This window comes from Antechinus flavipes, chromosome 6 (assembly GCF_016432865.1).
Source record: "Antechinus flavipes isolate AdamAnt ecotype Samford, QLD, Australia chromosome 6, AdamAnt_v2, whole genome shotgun sequence".
Lineage (NCBI taxonomy): Eukaryota > Metazoa > Chordata > Mammalia > Dasyuromorphia > Dasyuridae > Antechinus > Antechinus flavipes.
Window position 1 is genome coordinate 53,661,528 of NC_067403.1, and position 22,757 is coordinate 53,684,284.

Genomic DNA, 22,757 nt, shown 5'->3' on the forward strand with positions numbered 1-22,757 from the left:
TACTCTATGGAAGGAACATGGGGATACCAGCTCAGGAACTGGGATCAGTAGATCTAATCTTATGGTCTTGAGTCATGTGGCCTTCAGACAAGAAGGGGACTGGTAGGTCAGTGTAGGGAATCAGACATAGGAGGGCAATATCAACTGTGGTCATACACCAAAGGATTGATTTCAGAAATAAATTAGGATAAAGAAGATGGCTAAAAGATAAGAGTAAAAAATCTTTCAGGATTGGAACAATGAGAGCTCTAGTTGATAAAGGAAAATGATTGTTTTTTTTTTTTTTTAATGTGTCCTCCAATTTTTTTTTTAAAATAACTTTTTATTGACAGAATCCATGCCAGGGTAATTTTTTACAACATTATCCCTTGCACTCAGTTCTGTTCCGATTTTTCCCCTCCCTCCCTCCACCCCCTTCCCCAGATGGCAAGCAGTCCTATACATGTTAAATATGTCACCATATAGCCTAGATACAATATATGTGTGCAGAACCAAACAGTTCTCTTGTTGCACAGGGAGAATTGGATTCAGAAGGTAGAAAAAACCCGGGAAGAAAAACAAAAATGCAAACAGTTTACATTCATTTCCCAGTGTCCTTTCTTTGGGTGTAGCTGCTTTTGTCCATCCTTGATCCATTAGAACTGAGTTAGATCTCTTTGTCGAAGAAATCCACATCCATCAGAACACAACATATCGTTGTCGAAGTGTATAGTGATCTCCTGGTTCTGCTCGTTTCACTTAGCATCAGTTCATGTAAGTCTCTCCAAGCCTCTCTGTATTCATCCTGCTGGTCATTTCTTACAGAACAATTTGTCTCTACAATTTTTATTTCCTTTGATTCTCACAACATCTTGTATGGGAAGAGCTCTTATAGCTCATCCATAGATCCCTTGGCTTGCCCAAGGTCCCACAGCTGTTCAGTGTCCAAGGCCGGATGGGAGCTCTAGCCTTCCTGACTCTGGCCCTGGAACTCTTAAAGAAGAGAATGAAAATAAAGCAATGACACTATTCTGTAGCAAAATAATCATGGCTGAGTGTTAGTTCTCTTTGAAAGTTAACTAATAAGTGAAAAAGCCCGAGAGCCTTTGCAAACAGATTAGCTCTCCCTGGAACTGCTGGGGGTGTGTGGGGAAGGCTGTGCAAGGGCCAGATCCAAACTGTTGGTCCCTCACTACTCACAGCTTCCTTTAAGTCCCAGATAAAATCCTACCCACTAAAGAAGGTATTTTCTAATTCTCACCGATACCAAAGACTTCACGGATTATCTCCAGTTATCTAGATTGTCATTTCAGTAGAAACCTATTTTCAAAAGGTCTCTTCCTAATGGACTGTGAGCTTCCTGAGGACAAGGACTGTTTTTGTGTTTTCTTTGTATCACTGGCACTTAGCACAGTGCCTGATACACAGTTGATTAATAAATGCTTATTGACTGATTGACATGAGACTACCGGGTTATTTATATCATAATGACTGTTCAGGAGCACCAGGTGTTAGTGATTTTCAAAAGATTGGAAAGTATATAGAAACACAAGGTCTTACTGAGAAGCAACGAAAACCACAACACAGTGTAATCTCTTCCTAACGTGAATGCTGAGGCCAGAGCTAATCCCCATCTCTACTAGAGCAGCTGCATAAAAAGAATATATTTTGAGAGTTAATTTGATCTCTATTATGCATAAATCTATGACACACTAATGAGCATTGATATAGTAGCTTTTACTACATATGTGAGACTAGACAGTCTAAGGCTCTAAATGGTAAAGGAAAGAAACTCTTTCACAAGCGTCTTTCTTGATTTAACAATTCTTCAGAGTGTTACTCATCATGCCTAGTATCAAAAAAGGTCTCAGACATTCTACATGCTCAGTAAAAATTTGCTGACTTGATTAAATGATTAAATCATAAGCTTTCTTAGCTGATTTCATACTTTGCTAAGTAGGGCCCATGCTGCCTTAGTATTTACTAATTATATTAGTGACTCACTTGAAATTATATTCCTTTATAACCAAAATAATATATAATAATAATGCCATCATATTTCTTTAGAGACTTAAGATAAATTATTGGGTAGAATATTAAATACATAAACACAATGAAATGGCTAGCATTATATAATAGGCCATTAAAGTGTTCTGATGAATCCAGACATTCTAATATTTAATATTTTTTTCTGTTAAACTTTGTTTTTTGGGGAAAAAGGCACATTTTCTTTAGAAAAATAGCAGCCAGATTTGACAGTTTTATTATTTGTTTACTGCTACAATATTAACAACTTATTACAACAGTATAACTCTAACCCTAAATTTTAATATGCTTTTATTAAGGATAACATTACAGGAAATGAGACAATTGTTTTTAATAATTTTAAAAGGCATACTATTCATATATTTTATAAGATCCTTCATATTTTCAATATCAATCTTGTAAAAACTTTATAATTCATAGATTAAAAAAAGATGAGCCATGATCATATTCACTGATTTACTATTTCAATTAACTCCAAAGCTAAGGGGAAAAAGTTTATTAAATACCATGCAATCTAAATTCTGGGTCTCTAAGCCCATTTCAGAAAAGGAATCCTTATCTTGGATTTCAGAAAAGCTGGCTGGGGGGTTTTCAGTAGCTTAATGATACTGATCACAGATTGGAGCAAAAAGGCAAAATAAAAATGCAATGGGTAGCATCCATCATTTTTTACTGCTCCTTATTTGTCCTTATTCCAAATCTAACAAGTAGATTGAAAGTGACTAATTATTTTGTGGTAGCAGTGGTGAGTCCTTTACTCTTGGACCACTCTACTACTTTTTAATCACCAAAAACATTGATGACAAGACACAGAAATCTGAATAGTTTTAAATAGTGAACAGATTTAAAAAAAAAAAAAACCAAGGATAACATGTAGATAATTACATTTCATGGCTTATCTTTAGTTATATTTCTTTTTATAAAGTGTTAATAAGTAACTCCCCTTCCCCTAACAAATACACATAGTCCCTCTCCTCAGGGTCCAAAAAATAAATAACTGCTGGCTTTCATTGTCTATTGCTCAGAGGTGATTTCAATGCTTTAGATTTCATTAAGGGTTTTCAATCTCCCCAGGGATGTAAGTTGGTCCATAGCTAAATTTTGTACCCTACTTTTGATCCTTTTTGTATAAAAGGAGCCTCAGGGCAACATGGCAGATTTTTTTTTTTTTTTCTGTTTTGGAGTAGCAATCATACTGGAAACTTTTACATAGGTCTAACAAGAATCAAAATTCTCTACTTCTCCTAAGGAAGTCCCCGAGAGAATATTGAGACAGTGTGTGTGGCTTAGTGAAAAGAATGACAGAATTACAAAGTCCTGGATTCCAATGGACTTCAAACACTTCCAAAGTCAAATCTACTTTGTGATCAAGAATCTCAGTGACTGTCAGTTTCCACATCTGTAAAATAGGAATATAATAGTGGCAACTGAATCATTGGGATCTTATGAGAATCAAATGTAATAATGTATTAGAAGCATTTTATCAACCTAAAAAGATACATAAATGTAAAATATGATAAGGATGATGATGGGAAAGATGGTGATACAACATACTTTAATCTGTCTTTCTAGGTGTTCCAAAAATGACCTTGAGTTTCTGTGTACTTTGTCCAGATCCAGAGAAAATTAATGAATAACTGCACTCATTTCACTCACAGCAAGGTTATGCTTAAGATTCTATAAGCTTTAGTAATAATCTGCGAACCATGAACTATCAAAAAAGCAGTCTGGTTTTCGAAAAGGCTGAGGAAGTAGAAACCAAATCGCCAACATTTGCTGTATTATGCAGAAACAAGGGAAATGCAGAAAAACAAACAAACAAACCCACAAAATGAACCATCTACTTCTGCTTTGTTGACTAAAGTCTTTAATTGTGTGGATCACAATATATAATGTGGAATTATATTCCATAATATGGAATATTATATATAATATTATAATTATTATATATTAATAATATCTAATTATAGAATAAATATATACTTAATATAATATGATTATTATATGTAAAATATTATAATTATTATATACATACACACATATATAATATATTCCTCAATATGGAAAGCCCTAAGCGATTTGGGAGTACTAGATCAACTTATTTGTTTTCTGAGAAATTGATATGAAGCAACAAGTAGAACTGATTATGGAATAACTGATTGGTTTAAGACTAGAAAAGGAGTATGATAAAATTGTATATTGTCACCTTATTTAATTTATATGTAGAATACACCATGTGAAAATGCCAGGCTGGAAGAATCAAAGCAGGAATTAAGCTTGCCAGGAAAAAAATCAACAGTCTCAAATATGCAGAATTCATACTACTCTGATGGCTGAAAGTGAAGAATTAAGAGAAACCTATCAATAAGGATGAAGTAGGAGGGTGTAAAAGCTGGCTTGATATTCAACATTAAACACACTGAGATCATGACAGCTGGTCCCCTCATTTCTTGGCACAAAGAGGGAGAAGAAATGGAGGCAATATAAAATTTTATATTCTTAGATTCAAAGACCATTATAGATGATAACTTTAGTTATGAAATTAAAAAAAAATGCTGGCTTCATGGAAGGAAAGCTATGGCAAATCTGGACAGCCTACTAAAAAGTAGAATTATAGCCTGTTAGTCAAAGCTATGCTTCTTCCAGTAGCAATGTATGATTGTGAGAGATACAGAGAAAGTTGAGAATTCTTTGGATAGTAGGGAGATCAAATCAGTCAATATTAAAGAAATTCAGACAATTCACTGAAAGGTCAAATACTGAAGCTAAAACTTAAATAATTAGCCACATAATGAGAAGTAACCCTTTGGAAAGGACTTTGATGTTGGGAAAGATTGAACAGAAAAAGGAGAAGGAGACGACAGAGAATAAGATGGATAGAGAATATCATAGAAGGAATGAACATGAGCTTGGACAGACTTTGGGAGATGCAAAGTATAGAAGGATTTGGCATGCTATGGGTCCATGAAAAGTCAGACACAATTGAATGAACAATAAAAGAAAATCTCAATAAACTTTTGGTAAGATTTCTGGGCCCAATCTAAGTTTCAGGGCTATTGCTGGGGTCTCTGCATTTTAATAAGTCTATAAAGCTATGACTGAAACAAATGAAGATATTATGATAGATTGAGAAGAGACAGGCTTGCTATTATTGGCCAGGGAAACAGCCTACATGGATTCTTCAATTCAAAGTATGTGGCTATCTGTCCACTGGTAAGGCGTGAGCTAAAACTGGAAACTCCTATCCTCATTTATTTATATTGCTAGATAGCAAAACTGGCTTTGTGGTATTGTATTGATAATTTATCAATGAATTAATAAAGGGCCAACCTTTAGCACAGTACTTTTTAGAAGGAAGAAAGTGAATGAGTAAGAGTGAGCAAGAAAATAAATGAGAAAAAGAGGGAGGGAAGAAGTAGAGACAGAGAGACAGAGAGAAAGAAACAACAAAAAAACCCGAATCTATCATTAAGTGTTAGAGTTAAAGAGAAATATGCTATCAATAAGTAGCATAATTCCCTCATTCTAAAGATGAAACTGAAAGAGTATAAGGAATTTTCTTGAAGTCACAGAGTTAGTATTAGAACCAGGACTAGACTTAAAGGTAGCATTTTACTTCCAATCTGTGTGTCTTTCCATTATAATACGATGGCATGCTTAGGTTGCACTTTTACCCCCCTTTCCTCCTCCCCCCCAGTGTCCATAAAAGTCAAAATTATTTACTTAATTCTTTAGATTTTATAGTAGTAGTGACTAAATTTAACTGAATTAAACCCATTCATACTGTCAAATCCTGTGTGTGTGTGTGTGTGTGTGTGTGTGTGTGTGTGTGTGTGTGTGTGTGTGTGTGTGTGTGTGTGTGTGTGTGTGTGATGGGGAGGAGAACGACCCGCATTATGAGCAGCAATGACCTTTTAAATTGTTTCTGTGATTCTTTCCTGGCATTTCCACAATGAATCAGCCCTGGCTTATTGCCTGGGCTGATTTAAAATGGAATCCAGCATCATGAGTAGTTGTGTAACAGTTTCTAAAGTGAATAGCATTTTAAGATGTTTGCAGATTTCAGGATTCATTCTCTTAACACAGAATGTTCAGATGATAAACAAGGAAAAATGGGATTCCATCATGTGTTTCACACATAAGGTATAAGTACTTATCAGAACTAAAATACTTGCACTCTATGACAGGAGGGTCAATGTTTAGGATTTCTGAAGTGACAAAGGTTTAGTAATTGTATTGTTAAAATCTAATCCCTAACCTTATATAACAAATACATTCAGCTCTCTTTAATGCTTAAAAAACATCCTTTCCTTTTTCCAGTCAATGATAACAACAAGCTATATTACTATATTATTTCTTTCCTCATTCATTACTAAACTCTTAGAAAGCCTAGACTGGCTACTTTTACTTCTTTATCATCCATTAACAACTACTCAATCTCTTGCTTGCTTCAGACTCTTATCACCACTAAAAGTGCTCTCTCCAAGGTCTCAAAAAATCTTTTAATTGATAAATAAGATGGCATTTTTTTTCTTAACCTTTTGGAAGGATTTATACTATAAACATTCCTTTCTCCTTCCTGTGCTTCCATTGACATTATTCTTTTTTTGATTCTTCTACCTGTTGGAACATTTTTTCTATTTACTTTCCTGATTCAACCTTTCTTCTTGCTCCTTAAGTATGGGAGTCTCCTAAATGTTTTTCCTACATCCTCTCCTCATTTCTCTATACATACTCTCTTGGTGATCTTATGGGTTAAATAATCCTCCCTTGGTTTGACTAGTCATCTCCATATAGACCATGCTCAAATTTATATAATTAGCTCTAATTTCATCCCTAACTTTCTTTCTTTCATTTCCAAACATTTCATTCAATCAATAAATATTTAGGGAACTCCTATTATGAGAGAGGCCTTGTGATAAGCACCGAGGATACAAATATGAATAAATAAAGATAGTTTCTATCTTCAAAGTAGTCATAATCTAATGGAAGAAAGAAAAACACAAAAGATAGCTGAAATGGTAAAGAAGGTATAAATTATTTTATTCTTCTTTCCCCAGAAAAATAATAAGTCCTATAAGGATAAGTGGCTCTGCCCCTTAAAAAAAAATTGTATCTTTTAATAATATAAAAAATAATTAAAGAAAACTGTCCTGAAAGTAGATATTGAGAATACAGATTGAGATATAGAGAAATACAAATTAAGACAACTCTGAGGTACCACTTCAGATCTCTTAGATTGGCTAAAATGATAGGAAAAGATAATGATAAATATTTGAGGGGATGCAGGAAAACTGGCACATTAATACATTGTTAGTGGGGTTGTGAAATGATCTGATCATTCTGAAGATCAATTTGGAATTATGCCCAAAGGACTATAAAATTGTGCCTATCCTTTGATCCAGCAGTGTCACTACAGGATTTGGATCATTAAAGAAGGGAAAGAACCCACATTTGCAATAATATTTAGAGCAGCACTTTTTGTGGTGGCAAAGAATTGGAAACTGAGTAGATGCCCATCAATTGGGGAATGGCTGAAAAAGTTATGGTATATGAATGTAAAGGAATATAATTGTTCTACAAGAAAAGATAAGGCTGATTTCAGAAAAGTCTGGAAAAACTTACATGAATTGATGCTAAGTGAAGTGAAGAACCAGGAGAAGACTGTACAGAGTAACAGGGAGATTATGTGATGATCAACTATGGCAGACTTAGCTCTACTCAGCAAAGCAGTGATCCAAGGCAATTTCAATAGATATAGGATGGAAAAATGCCATCTGCATCCAAAGAGAAAACTATGGAAATTGAATGTAGATCAAAGCATAGTATTTTCACCTTTTAAAAAATTTTTCTTAAGTTTTTTCCCTTTTGAGCTTTTTTTTTGTGCAACATGACAAATATGGAAATATATTTAAGATTATACATGTTTAATCTATATTAGATTTCTTGTTATCTTGTGGAAGGGGTAGGCAGGGGAAGGAGGGAAGAAAAATTTGGATTACAAAATCTTACAGAAATAATTGTTAAAAACTACTTTTACATGCATTTGGAAAAATGAAATATTATTGAGAAAGAAAAAGAGAGGAAAGTAGAAATAAAAAAACAAAAACAAACCATCAATCACCACCTGAAAGAGGAAAGGAAAACCTATAGGAACACCATTGCAAAATTTCAAAACCCCAGATCAAAGAGAAAAATTTACAAGCCACAACACAAAAACATAATAACAATGATTTATTAATATATATGATTAAATATATATGATTAAATTATATGATTAAATAGAATTTATTAGTAAAAAAAGAGTAGGAGTAGTAATCATTGATCTTAGAAAAAGTCAAAACTTAAAAAGATTCAACCAAAAGACAGAAATCTACATTATGTAGCCATATTAATATTGTTTTATATGTGTCTATGCATATATATGTATGTGTGTGTGTATATATGTGTGTCTATGAATGTACATCTATATGTACACACACACACACACACACACACACACACACACGCCCATGCTTAACTGCAGTCTGCTTGGGGGAGGTAGGAGAGAGGAAAGAGGAAAAAATATATAGTAAAAAGTACATAGCAGAGAACAAAAGAAAATCTACAAGGAAGCAAAGAAAAGATGGACAGCTTTGAATACAATGTGTTCCATTATCACACATTCTTTTAATGGAAATTTGTTACATATTTTGAATCCTCTCATATTCGGCTGTACACGTGACAAATTTTTTTCATTTCTATTGACATTTAAGTTTTAAATAAATAAATACATTAAAAACTTGTATCTCCAGAATCTTGCTTAGAATTTGCATATAAAAGATACTTCATATTTGTTTAGTGAGCTGCTTATTGGTTTTTGGTATGATGTCTGGAGTGTAGAAGCTGGAATCGGGAAGCCTTGTTTTTTAATCTCACCACCAATACTTCGGAGAGGTGTGAACACAGGCAAGTCACTTAAAGCTCTCAAAGCTGTACTTTCTTCCTCTGTTGTACAGAATTGTTATGAGACTCAAATGAGACAGTATATGTGAAGTGCTTCTAAAGGATTATATGATAGTTAATGTTATCAGGGAGAGGCAGCATGGATTAGTGGACTCAAGTCCCTCCAACTTCTGGCCCTAGGAAATTATTTAACATGGTAGTGCTCTGGGCAATTCTCTAAGGCTGTAACCTGGAGAGAAGAGACCAATCTTTTCTGGTAGAGGGAGTTCCTTCAGCTGAGAGTTTCCTATAATATTAAAATCACAGGTTTAGTTCCTGCCCCTTCATTATTGTGTATGTTTTTTACTTTATTAATATTTGTTTTGAAATAGAGAAAGATAAGTTCTTCAACTCAGGCAAATGCCTGGAATTAAAAATTACAAGAGGTCTGTATACATATTTTATATAAGGAGTGGAAGAAAAGCTACTTCTTTTGTTAAATACATTTTAAGGCACATTAAAACCGTTTGATGACTTTACAAAATACAGAGCAAAATGCACTACAAAAAGCCACAAAATAAAAGTAAATTTTACTGTCAGTTGCAAAGCTAATGTAATTTATTTTGATAATCATTAAACTGCTTCACTACTATATTTGATTAATAAGAAACAAATGCCTTTGTAATCTTTGACAACTTTCTTCTGCTGAGAACTTGAAGAAAAGTCAGATACGAAGTCATTTACAAAAGAGGTAACACTGTTTTTCTCATAAAGTTACTACAAAATAACCACCGAGAAACAAAAATGTTCTCTACGTAGATTTACAGTTTTTAATCTGAACAAAATTGAGTTTCTTCTTCTCATCAAGGTGATACTAGCTGATGAAAAAGCTATTAAACTAATAAATAGGATGTTAAATCTCTGAAGGACGTCATCAGCATGGACAGTCCCTTACCAACCACAGACATCTTAAGAAATTATGGCACATTCTTCAAAATATTTTTGAGTCTTCAACCAGTATGATGGGCAGTTTGTCATTTCCCATGTCAGCGTTTTGATATAGATGAATCATGTACTGAAACTTTTGACCCGTTAAAGCAATGTGTCTTTTTTATCTTGAGCCTGGTTCTATGGCTTTTAGGTGCTGTAGGGGTCATTTTTCTTACTTATGCTCAATATAGGTAATGTTTTTTTAACTTAAAACTAGTGATACAAAGAGGGCAATGATGGTGACTTTGATGCTGATTCCTTTAAACTTTTGGTATTTAGAAGGATATGTGAACTTGTTTGAAAAAAAATTAATAACTATTTCAGTATAATTCACTTCCTTTATAATTCTATAGATTTTATTTTATTTTTAAAAATGCTATTCTGAGAAGGGGTCCAAAGGCTTTATCCAACTGCAGAAGAGATCACTGACAAAAAAACTTCAAGAAATTCTGCTTTAAACCATTTCCATGATTTTCTTCTTTGTTTTTGTCTATTATTGACTAATATTCTGGGGTGGTGGTAGTGGTAGTGGTGGTGGTGTACCTTTACTTTGTATAAAGAAATAGTATTAATTACCTATAACCTGAGTTTTCTTACCCTATTATTGCCCAAATTAGGTAATTATTTTAGGTTACCTAAATATATTTATTAAATATAATTACCTAATTATTTTAGGTTAATTTGTTTTCTGGTCAGAAACTTCAAGGACTGAAAAGGTCCATTGGATTTTAATGTTCATCCTCTCTCTGAGTCTGCTTAACAACAAAGATGGTGGTGAAAGCAGAGATAATTTGGGATCTTTTTTAAAATAACATTAATATTATATGATTATAAACCTAACATCATAAGTTTCTTGAATTAGTTCATTTTTATGGAAAAGAAGGGTGAAATTATAAAAGAACAAATAAGAAATGAGCCATAGACATTAAGAAATGCAGAAATGGAGTTCAGGGCTGGAAATGCAATTAAGGAGTATAAATAAAATTTATTTATAACTAATAATGTGAAATAAAGCTTAGGAGATAAGGGCAGATAAAACTTCCATGGTAGAAAATTTAGAGAGAGGAGTATAGAAAGTTTTAGTTCCTTTAGATATCTTGAAAAAAACCCATGATGATAACAGTTCACAAACTCAGAGCTCAAAGTTAAAAATAGAAAAGAAGGGAAAAAGCACTTACTATGTAGCAGGTACTGTGCCACATTATTTACAAATAATATTTCTTTGATCCTCACAACAACCTTGAAAGGAATTATCTTTTTATTTTATAATTTATTATAATTATCTTATCATTTTACAATTGAAGAAACTGAGGCAGAAATTAATTGATGTTCACAGGGTCATACAAGCTAGTAATTGTCTGATGCTGGATTGAAACACATCTTCTGACTCTAGGACCAGTACTCTCTTCACCGTACCATCTAGCTACAAAAAGAAATTGAGGTGAAGGTAAACAATAGGGACAGGGAGAGACTTAAGGATAGGAGTAGTAAGTGGTTAGTTACAAGAAATTGCAGATTTTGAATTAAGAAGCCAAAATAGTTATTGGTCAGAATAAAAGAAGAGATAGGACCATTCCTGGCATAGCCTTATAGTTTAAATATAGCATAAAAACAGAAAGGGACCATAGAGGGCCTAGAGTCAAGAAAACTGGAATTTAAAACCAGCATTAGACACTTACTAGTGACTCTGAGGAAGTCACTTGATCTATGGATACCACAGTTTCTCCACTTGTAAAGTAGGGATAATAACATCATCCTCCTAGGGTTGTTGCAAGGACAAATAAAGAACTAATTGGAAAATATTTAGCACATATCTGACAATTGGTAAGGCAACAGAAATGTTAATTGGTATTATAATAATAATAATAATTATTATTATTATTGTATAAATGTTTTTATGATGTCAGTTACTAAGTTTTCCAAGGCATATTTAAGTTGAGGATGAGGAAAAAAGACAAAGAAAGGCAAAAACAGTCCCTTGCCTTAGGGAGCTCATAATATAATAGAGGACATATCTTGTGAACAAATATGTACAAGGAAGATATATATACAGGATAACTTCAAAGTAATTTTAGAGGGAAGGCACTAGCATTAAACAAAGGCCTCTCACAGAAGATGGGATTTTCATCAATAAACAAAGCAGACAATAATCTTTTTAGGAAAAGGAATCAGTAAATGAATGATTATAACAAGGATCCTGAATGGTTGATATGGACATATAGAAGGAAACTTAAAGGAGTAGAGATTGCTCAGTGATGGTAGCAGAAACAGTTGGAAGTAGTGCTAACTCTTTAATAATATATTTATAAATTTCTTTTTGAAAATTGGAGCCTTTCCTCATTTTTCAAACATATAGAGCACTGAGTCAAATTTATGAAAAAAAAAAAAAAGAGCCATTCCCAATTGATAAAAGAACAAAAAAATATGCCAAAGAATTATAAAATCATGCACATCCTTTGACCGAACAACACTATTACTAGGCATGAATTTCAAAAGAGATTTTTTAAAAGGGAAAAGAACCTATATGTATAAAAATATTTATAGCAGCTCTTTTCTCAGGGTAAAGAATTGGAAATTGAGGGGATGCCCATTAATTGGGAAATGGCTGAATAAATTGTGGGATGTGATTATAAAGGAATATTATTGTTCTATAAGAAATGATGAGCAGGATGCCTTTGGGAAGTCCTCCATGAGCTCAAAGTGAAATATACTGTGTACATAATTATAGCAAAGTTGTAGGATGATCAGCTGTGAATGACTTTGCTATTCTCAGCAATACAATGATCTAAAACTACTCCAAAAGACTTATGATGAAAAAATGCTATCTGTCCCCAGAAAAAGAACTGATTGTGTCTGCATTAAAGCCTATTTTTTTTTTTTGTCTTGAGGTTTTTGGGGTTTTTTTGCAGGGGGAAGAGGAAAATGAAATCTATGTTTTCTTTTTCAACATGACTTTTATGGAAATGTTTTGTACAACTTCACGTGGGCCTTCTTGGAGGGGAAGAAGGAGGAGAATCTGGAACTCAGATTTTTTAAAACAAATGTAAAAATTTATTTTATATATAACTGGGAAAAATAAAAAATATTAAAACTGAAAATAGGAGCCTTTGCTCTCATTTAGTCCTATGTTATCTCTATTATTCTCCAGGATCATTCAAAGATAATTGATTTAGTAGTCACATCTGCCAGTTTTTATAGTGTGCTCGAATGTAGTTCCTTTGGGCCTGGTACCTTAAATATAATAAAGATAATTAAATGCATTCTTACTACCTTTTTCTTCCTTTAAGTAATTGATATTTTTCCCCCTTTCTTGTTTCATTTACAAGAAAAAAAATAAACAAAAAATTGACTAGCTTTTATTTCAATTCATTTTTTATCAGTAGTACATCAATTTGACCAGAATCCTATTCTTTCACTAATTCTTTTTTCACTAATTATATTCTTTTTTAAAAGACTCCAAATCCAACTCTCCTAAATACTTCATGTTCCTCAATAGTTTCAACTGATTCTGAACTTTTGGATCACTATTTATGAAGATAAAACAAGACATACAAAATAGCAAAAAATGGTAAAAAGCTAGGTAAAACAGAACCAATAATTAAGCTGAGGAAGAAAAGGATATAAAAACCATTTTCCTTTAAGTACTATTTTGTAAATATTTGTACTACAGTTGAGAAGGATGAAAGGAAAAAACAAACAAACAAACAAAAACTAGTCAGTCTATATATATATATATATATATTTTTTTTACAGAAACCATAGTTTTTTTTTTACACATAAGATGAGCAGAGGCATTCAGGAGAAAATGAGCTCAGCAACTCCACGATGGAAATGATCCTTTATATAAGATTTAAATGAAAACTTTCAGAAGAGTACAGCAATGTATATAGAATGTAAACAAGTTTATTGAAGATCTTTCTTAGACATTTGCTGTTTTAGAATTTATAAATCAGTAAAAATCTAGATTTAAAATATGAAATTTTTGTTTTACTTTTAACTTTGGGTTACATACAAGCAGTGTTCCTTTATTTTAAAAAATGCACTGCCACATTTGGAAGCACTTAAAATCATTACCCTTAAGGATCCATATGTACAAAACTATTTATAGCAGTTCCTTTCCTAGTGGTAAAAAATGGAAACTAAGGATAGCCATTAATTGGGGAGTGGCTGAACAAAATATGGTATTTGAATGAAATAGAATATTATTACAGCATAAGAAATGATGAAGGGGGAAGGATTCTGGGAAAACAGTGGAGTAGGTTGGTAAATTTCAAGCTCTCCAGATTTCCCCCACAAATTAAACAAATTTGTGCCTCAGGGTGAACATATATACTCATGAAAAATCAGGAAAACTTGGAACAGAACAGGGGTCCTCTGGTACAATTCAAGAGGATCTGAAGAAAGACAGTGGGCCAGGGATTAAGTTGTATGAAATGCAAACACTTCTGGGCTAGATCACAGAAACACCCAGTAGGGAGCCCTGGGGCTAGCTAAGTTTGCCTGGAGCCTCAGCAGGAACCATAGAAAATTCACCTCCCAGACAGCTTGAGAAGTTGGGGTCTGAGTCTGGGAGGAATGAGTGAACCTTGGCTGATCAGGAATGCCAGGACCAGCTGTGCTAAAGGGAAGCAGCCCTGGGTGAGAAGGAACCAGTTCCCACTAGGGCAGAGGCAGTGGGGCAAGTATGCTGCTGGCTGTGGACATTTGCAGAAGGGGGGAACTCTTTTTAGTTTGGGGTTCAAGGTCAGAGAGGAGAGCTGAAGTGAAGCTAGAGGCACCATCCCATCACCCCACAATTAGAAGTGCTTACACTAATACCTCTTAAAGTTAAAAAAAAAAAATGAACTTGCAAAGGAGAAAGAACCCCACCATAGAACTTACTATGGAAATAGGGAAGACCAGGTTCATCTTCAGAAGAGGACAAAAGCAAAAAGAGCTTCTTCTATCCCAAAGAGTAATGTGAAATGGCTCTTTTCTCAGAAAGAATTTACAGAAGAACTCAAAAAAGAATTTTAAAATCAAATGAAAGACATTGAGGAAAAAAAATAACCCATGTAAGAAAAACAAGATTATGAAAAAAGTTAACCAACTAGAAAAGGATCTCAAAAGATATCTCAAAGATGAAAATAACTCTTTGAAAATTAGAATTGGGCAAGGGGAAGCTAGGGAAGCTATGAGAGACCATCAAATAATAAAACAGATTATAAAAAAATGAAAAAATAGAACAGAATGTGAAACATCTTATTTAAAAAAACAGATCTGGAGAACAGATAAAGAAGAGAAAATACAAGGATAACAAAGTTGTAATTAGTGAAAAAACTTTGATGCAATAATGCAAAACATAATCTAAGAAAATTGCCCTGGAATGATAGAACATGAAAAGAAAGTAAAAATAGAAAAAAATCCACTGATCACCACCTCAGTGAGATCCTTTGTAGAAAACACATTAGGTAATAATATGCCACATTTCAAAAAACCCAGATCAAAGAAAAATTTTTCAAGAAACAAGAAAAAAAAAACAACAACAATTCAAATGCGTTGGAGCTACAATTAGAATTATAAAGGACTTATAAGCAGTCACAATAAAAGATCACAGGTCCTAGAATCATATCTACTGATGATCATAAGAACTAGACCTATGGCCAAAAATAATATGTCTAGCAAAATTATTTATGATACTGAACAAGAAAACCTTCCCCTACTCATTGATTACAAGAGAAAAGAGGGCTTGTAGTTGTGAAAACCTATTCATATAGGGAATGGGTTAAGTAGCCAACACTACTTTTTTACCACATTTTGGAGGGAGGCTCAGCACCCTCCAAAATCTATAAAGAAATAAGGGGGAAGGATGGGTGGGTGGGGAACTGAAAAGAAGGCAAGAAGGAATCAATGAGTAGGAAAAGATTAACTAATAGCAAGGCAAGTTATGGAGAAGAATTAAAGCAAAGAGTTAACAGGCATAGGAAAAATATGTGTGTGTGGAGGGGGATGGCAGGGTGTGTGTGTGTGTGTGTATGTATGTATATATCTACATAAATATATCCTTTCTTCATTATAGTCTACGTGGGGGGTGGGAGTGGAACAAAAGGGAAAAAATAAAACAAAAAAGGTGCAAATCAGAGAACAAAAGAACAATTTACAAGGAGGTAAAGAAAAGATGGACACTCACGAATATAATTTCTTCTATTGATATATACATACACTTTTTTGAACTGATAATTTGTTGTTGTATATTTTAAATCCTTCCTCATGTTCTGCTAGGTACATGACAATGCTCTCTTTTATTTTATTTTGTTTTGTTATTTCTTTTCTGTTTTTTTAAAGAAAATAAATTTAAAAACCAGAAATGATGAAAAGCAAAATTCCAGAGAAACCAGAAAAGGCAAGAAGAGTGAAATGAGAAGCAGAATAATTTATAAAACAATATATAGAAAAACTTTGAAAGATTAAGAACTCTGTTCTACATATAATGAACTTTCCATTCATGGTTCTCAAGTATTGAATGCTACCCCCTGACCTCCCTCCCTCACACCATCCACTTTTAACCACAGTGACAGACTCAAGATCAAAATGACACGTACATTTTTGGACATGGAGAATATAGAAATTTGTTTCAGCACAGGGCCTAGGCATAAAGTAGGCAGTTAATAAATATTTGTGAAATAGAATTGGCTCTGCATGGTTATTAGATTTTTCTTTTCTTTTTAATGGGGTAGGAAGGTGAGAAGAATGAGATTATGATGAAGACCAGAAAGAATCCTAGAAAATGAAAACAAAAATTACATGTTTATTATATACACAAAAATAAAAAAAAGTTCTATATAATAAAGATTCTCTCTTTTATGAACAATCTCCTTCTGTTCTACAATGTATATGAAAATGTTCAAAATTTTGGGGAGTGTTTGTTAAGTTAAGAATGTAAAATAAAAATAAAAAAGACACTTTCCTTTCTGGTTAGTTATTTCCCTTAGCCCAGAGCTATCTGTTCACTTATAAAAAACCACAACACCCTAGGAATTCTACAATGCCCTAGGAATAGAATTTGAGTAATCCAGAAATGTCAATTTTATTCTGTGACAATTAAAAAAGTGGAATGATTGTTGAGTGTTTTGTTTTGTTTTTTTAATAAATTTGTTAATTTTTCCTTCAGATTTATGAATTATTAAGCTACCATGACAAATATAAAAATAATCTTAGTGATCTGGCATTTGAGTTCTGTGATTTGGATATCACCACTAGTAATGTTCTTTCTATTCTTCTTCCATGCTGACAGGAAGAAGCTGAAGTAAGCAATATTACAGAGGAAAAAAATAAAAAGAACTTTATTGCTAAAAAGTTACTCTTATGCCTCACCTCTTATTCCAGTAGCTCATGGTGACAAGGCAGTAATCCAGGTTTTTCAAAGGCTATGTCATAGAATAGAAAGTATTATGTTTTAAGTGTGATATACAAGCAATAAAAGGATGATATATAAATATACAATATATAGAATGAGGATTTGAATTCAGATCCTCTGAATCTAGAACCAGTACTCTCGCCACTGTACCAGTCTGCTAAAATAGTTTATCAAACCAGTTGTAATTTTTAAAAAATGTAAATGAGCAGATGCATTTTGAAAATTTTCATGTTGCTATATTCCTTAGCTCTTCTCAATGTTGTCCAATTTCAGTCTTTCTTTTCATTTTTGTCCTATGCTCTTTATGTGCTTCTTTAAACTTGGGAACAATAATGCATGAATATCATGGATGTTCATACTATACATTTCTCTTGCATGTACCAGGAATCACTTTTGTCTATGCCACAAACAACTATTTTTGGTATTTCTATCAAATTGCTTTTACAAAACTTTTTTTTTAAGCAATGGAGCCAACTCATTCTGTAAGAGCATGTGTAATATATAGTGGGACAGACTGCAATTAATGTCACATATTTGCTAAGACTATATTCAAAACTATACTAAAATTATATAGAAAAACATAACATACAATTTATATTTTATATAATTTCTATAAATATATATAAATTTATATAATCTTTTTTCTTTGAAATGAGTAGTGGACATAAATTCATAAATAATGAAAGATTTTTCTAAGGAAAATAAGAGTTTCTCATCAATTATAGAACTATACAATGAAAGAGAAAAGCATATTTTAGAAAAATTCATACATTTGCTTTAGAAAAGCAAATGGATTTAAATTAATCCACTTGAAAACCAAGTAGTATGTTTACAAAGGAATTTTATTGTTAATAATTCAACTTTAACATATGTATATACACATACATATTATGCATATACACTCACTCACACACACACACACACCCATATATATACAATGAAGTTCTTTTGAGGATACTTTTACTGTTTATTTATTAGAAATGAAACTTCAAATGATTAAAAAACAGTGGGATTATGTATTAAATTGAATGTATGTGGAAGAACAGATCTTTAAATGATACTATAATTCAGATTAAGACTACTATAATTCTTAAAAACTGTCAACAAAGAGCAAACTGTAGTTGATTAAATCAAACTGGAAAAGTACTGAGTGTGGGTCTATGATGTTTGTTGTCAGAGGAGCAGCCTAGCTAAGTTTTGAGAAGCTCAATGTGAGAATGATGGATTTTTCATCCACAAAGTTAAAGATCTACTATCTATAAAGTGCTTCTAAGTTGCAACATCTATACTTGAAAAATTATACATTATTAATGCTGAATTACCATTTTTGCAGGTACTTTACATCTCTAGGGTCATACTGAGAATGAAATCAACTAAGTCCCCTAATGACTGTTATGTTTTCTTAACAGGAACTTCTATCAAACTAAGTCACTCCCATCTTATACTTGCATAGGTAACTTTAAATCTAAATGTAATATGTCACATTTATTGTTACTAAATTTAACTTATTATTTTGGACCTATCATTTCAGTCTACCTGTATATTTCCATTATCTTTTCACTAACATGGTTCATATAAATGTCCTTAATTGTATTGTAAAGAATATATCTTTTAATATTTATAGCTTTCATTATGTTAAATGCAATGACATATTTACAGGGTGTTTCAGGCAAGATGGATAAGAACATTTTTATAGTTCCAAGAATAAAAAGAATAGAAATCTAGGGAATGTTAAAATATCTTGTAAATTCAAATAAAAATATATATAAAAAAATCAGTTCATCCTTTTTCTTATCTATCTATGTCTTTTCATTTATTTAGAGGATCTGTATTTTTAAATTTTTTTCTGAATCTTTACCAGGGTTCACAGGGTAGGATCTTGTGATTCCACCTTTATCTCACAGTTATGGGCCTGAAAACTAATTTTGTAATTGAGGCAGCAGTTTAATAGTTCTCTTTTTCTGTTATATTCTTGTTACCAAAGATCAGCAAGGCAACTTGGTCTTAGGCTAAGAGACAAGTACAGTATTAAGTGTATTCGGTTTGCTAACAGGGACAGTGACTCAAAGAACTACTATATTTATGGTAAAGACTCAGGAGTTTATATATATACCCACACATACATATACATACAAACATAAACATTACATGTAAATAGTAATCTGTAGTAGGAAGCTATACACCATATGCAAGACTGAAAAAGAAATCTTCCTATATAGAAAAAGGAGAAAAACATACTACATTAAATCACTAAATTTTTATCTTTCTCAAAGTAGAGCTGAATAAATAACATAATTTATTATGATCAAAATTTATTTTGAAGTATATCTTATAAAAAATGGCATATAACTATATAAATAACTTTTTTTTTTCATGTCATTTAGTGACTAAGGCTAGGCAAGGCTCCTTTCAACCTGATGTCTTTTCATGGAAAATTTGTATCAAAGAGAAAAAAAAGCCAGATGTATTTGGGATTAGACATGTATATAAAAGCAATTTAAGCTGAAAAGAGTTTAATAAAATGTCAATTTTATTAAAACGGAAGTCTAGTTCAGTTTTGTCCCAGGTTCAGATTTTCTCCCATTGATAAATTTGAGTTTATCTATAAGTTCATTCTCTGATTTTATGATCCTCTAATGCCTCTACTCTCATGCTGCAGGCTGCAACTATTACTTGAAGAGACTTCCTACAAATGAAATCATCTCTCCAGTATGGACTGTTCTCTTAAGCTTTACCTGTCTTAAGTGTCATTGAAACCCTTTTACGTGGCTATACTTCCTCATCACCCAATTCAGCATCTCTCATGTTATCTTCCAAAGTGGTTCCAATGTCCCCATTTCTGATTTCACTGGGTGGAATCATTATCCCAGGCATGCAAGCCAGATAGCTCTGAGTCTTCCTCATCTCTCATGTCCCACAACTCTTCAGCAATGAAGTTCTTTTCCTCTGTAAGACTGCTTATTTCACCTCTTCCTGTCAGCATGGTAGAGTAGAAAGAACACTTATCCTGCAGTCAGAGGACATGGATTCGAGGCCTGACTCTGCCATTTACTAGTTATGTATTATGGAACAAGTCTTTTCACTCTAGGCTCTGTTTTCTCAATGGCATAGTAAGGAGGCTGGATTAGATATTTAGAAGGTCTCTTCTAGTTGTCAATCTAAGTTCTATCAGTTTTTCCCATTGCCACAATCCCTGGCCCATTCTTGGCCTTCAATATTTTAAGACCATACTACTAGAATATTTTCATATCTCTCTGCTACCTTTTCCTCCTTTTTAATCTACCATAAACTTCATACTAGATTATCCAAAAACATCTCTCAGCTTGTTACCCAAGCCTTGCTTTTCATTCTCTCTCCCTATTCACTCAAACTCAATACTTCCAAGGCTCATTCCAGACCAACACATCTCTTCCAGGAGTTCGACATTCTGCTCCAATAGAATCAAGCTTACCTTCATTTAATTCTTCTTCCCGATCCTTTCATCTTCTAGCACTTACAGAGACCTGGCTCCCCCAGAAGACATGACATTCTTGTCCATCCTTTCTAGCGCTGGTTATATCTGCTCTCACACACCAGTCCCAGAGGAAGATACAGAATATTTCTTGCTCCATTGCTATTTCCAGATTCTTTCCGATGTCATATCTACAAATCACTATTCCTTTAAGATTTATTCTCTCCAAAGAGATTACCTTTTCCAGATCCTGATTTCAGTTTTTTTCCTACCTTCTGGGTCAGTCTTTCTTTTTCCTTTGTTAGTACAGTATCAATATCATTTATATTCTCTCTCCTATATTTACAAGCATTCCCCTTCCATGATGAAGAATCATGAAATTCCTCTTATCATTCCATCCTACCTTACTCCTTATAAAACTAAATTGTCACCATGACCTCTCATTCCTCTATCCCTCAGTCCTCTCTAGGCTATAAACCCTGCCCTAGTTTCAACTTTCAATCTTGATCCTATAATTAACTAATTCATGATTAAAGTTTCAAATCTCAAGTTCCCTTGTCTTATCATGACTTTTCTTTCAACTGTAGATTATTTCCACTATCCACAACCTCCTCTCCAATTCACAAATTGTTTAATAATGTAGGAGAAAAATTATTCATTGGTCCAGATGGAGTTCACTACAAATTTGCATTTCAACTCAACAGAGTCCTTACTGAAGCAAGGATATCTTTTACCCTTTTCTAAATGACTTTCTATTCCAGCTCTAAACCTCTTCTCAAACTCCTCACATCTTTCTTTACCCTAAGTATTCCAGCTGAAATTGTTACATAAGTCACTTTCTTGATGTCCACTCTATGTTCCACTTTAATTCTAAGCATTTCCTGTCCCCCAATAGTTGGAATGCTCACTCTATCTTTATCTCTTAGAATCTTTATCAATGTTTAGTTTATGTACCATTTTATATGAAATCTCTCCTGATAAGCCCCCAGTTGCTTGTGCCTCCATCTGCACCCAAAAATAACTTGTATTTATTTTATATATAACTTTAAACATGTGTATATTGTCACGCTATATGCAATGAAAGATGCAGACAAAGATTACTTAATTTTTTTGCCTTTGCATTTTTAGTAGTTGGCAAAGGATTTGAAACTTAAAAGATGACTAAGACATGCAAACATATTTATTTGTTTGCTTAATTAGGTTATTTCAGGCTAAATGATATTCTCATGCAAGGTAAAAATGTATTAGTAGAAGTTTTTTTTTTCCTCTCAAAACACTGTGTTTACAAATATGAAAATATAATTACCTTGTTTTAGGCCAAGGGCCAATAGAAAGATCCCCAAAGTCCACTAGGTTCACTTCTCTTCAGCTTTAGGGAGTTTTAGACAAAAAGTTCTAAATTCAGCTATTTACTGCAAGCACTCGCATAGAAAAAGTCCTAACTCTTAGGAAAGAACTGAGATTTTCCTAACTTTACATTTATAACCATCTTTAGTTAATCTTTGGTCTCTTGACCAAATTCACTTTACAGGAAATGTTTAGGTAAGATAACATTAGATTTTGTTATAGGATCTGGAGGTAGACAGATACTGGAGGGGAATTTGGGGAAAGAGCTGACTTTTCCTTGGGACTGCCCTTACACTGGATCCTTCACTTAGGCGATATATGTAAAATCAATGACTCTCATTGAATCATTCATTTTCTATCATAGTTCAGTCCTTCTTTTGCTCCTCTATCCAACAGCTTTTAACATCCCTAGTATCATAACTGGTAAAGTGTACTTATTACAGAAAAGTCATTAATTTGCTCCAATGAAATTCTTATTTTGCTCTCAGTATAACTAACATGTTTATCAGTATGTTGTCAAAATGTTCAGGTTATGAATCTACTTGTGGGTGATAAAGTACTGTTCAAAAGCTCTGCCTTGGCTTTAATTGATCCTGGAAGAATATCCATATATTGAAAAATACT

At 33.0% G+C, this 22,757-nt stretch overlaps 1 protein-coding gene across 3 annotated transcripts in view; it reads right to left on the reverse strand.

Annotated features, from left to right (window-relative positions):
• The window catches only part of SCLT1 (sodium channel and clathrin linker 1), a 186,011-nt gene that overhangs the window by 33,984 nt on the left and 129,270 nt on the right, over nt 1-22,757 (reverse strand). Inside the window, exons 19-20 of one of the 3 annotated variants that reach the window (XM_051965367.1) lie at nt 17,293-17,345; nt 16,560-16,698 (exon numbers count right to left, since the gene is read on the reverse strand). The exons of the other annotated variants lie outside the window; for them this stretch is intronic. Of the exons in view, the coding sequence (XP_051821327.1) occupies nt 17,339-17,345 (7 nt within the window). The 3' untranslated portion in view covers nt 16,560-16,698; nt 17,293-17,338. Of the gene's footprint in view, nt 1-16,559; nt 16,699-17,292; nt 17,346-22,757 lie in introns of those variants that run through there. 3 annotated transcript variants of the gene reach the window in all.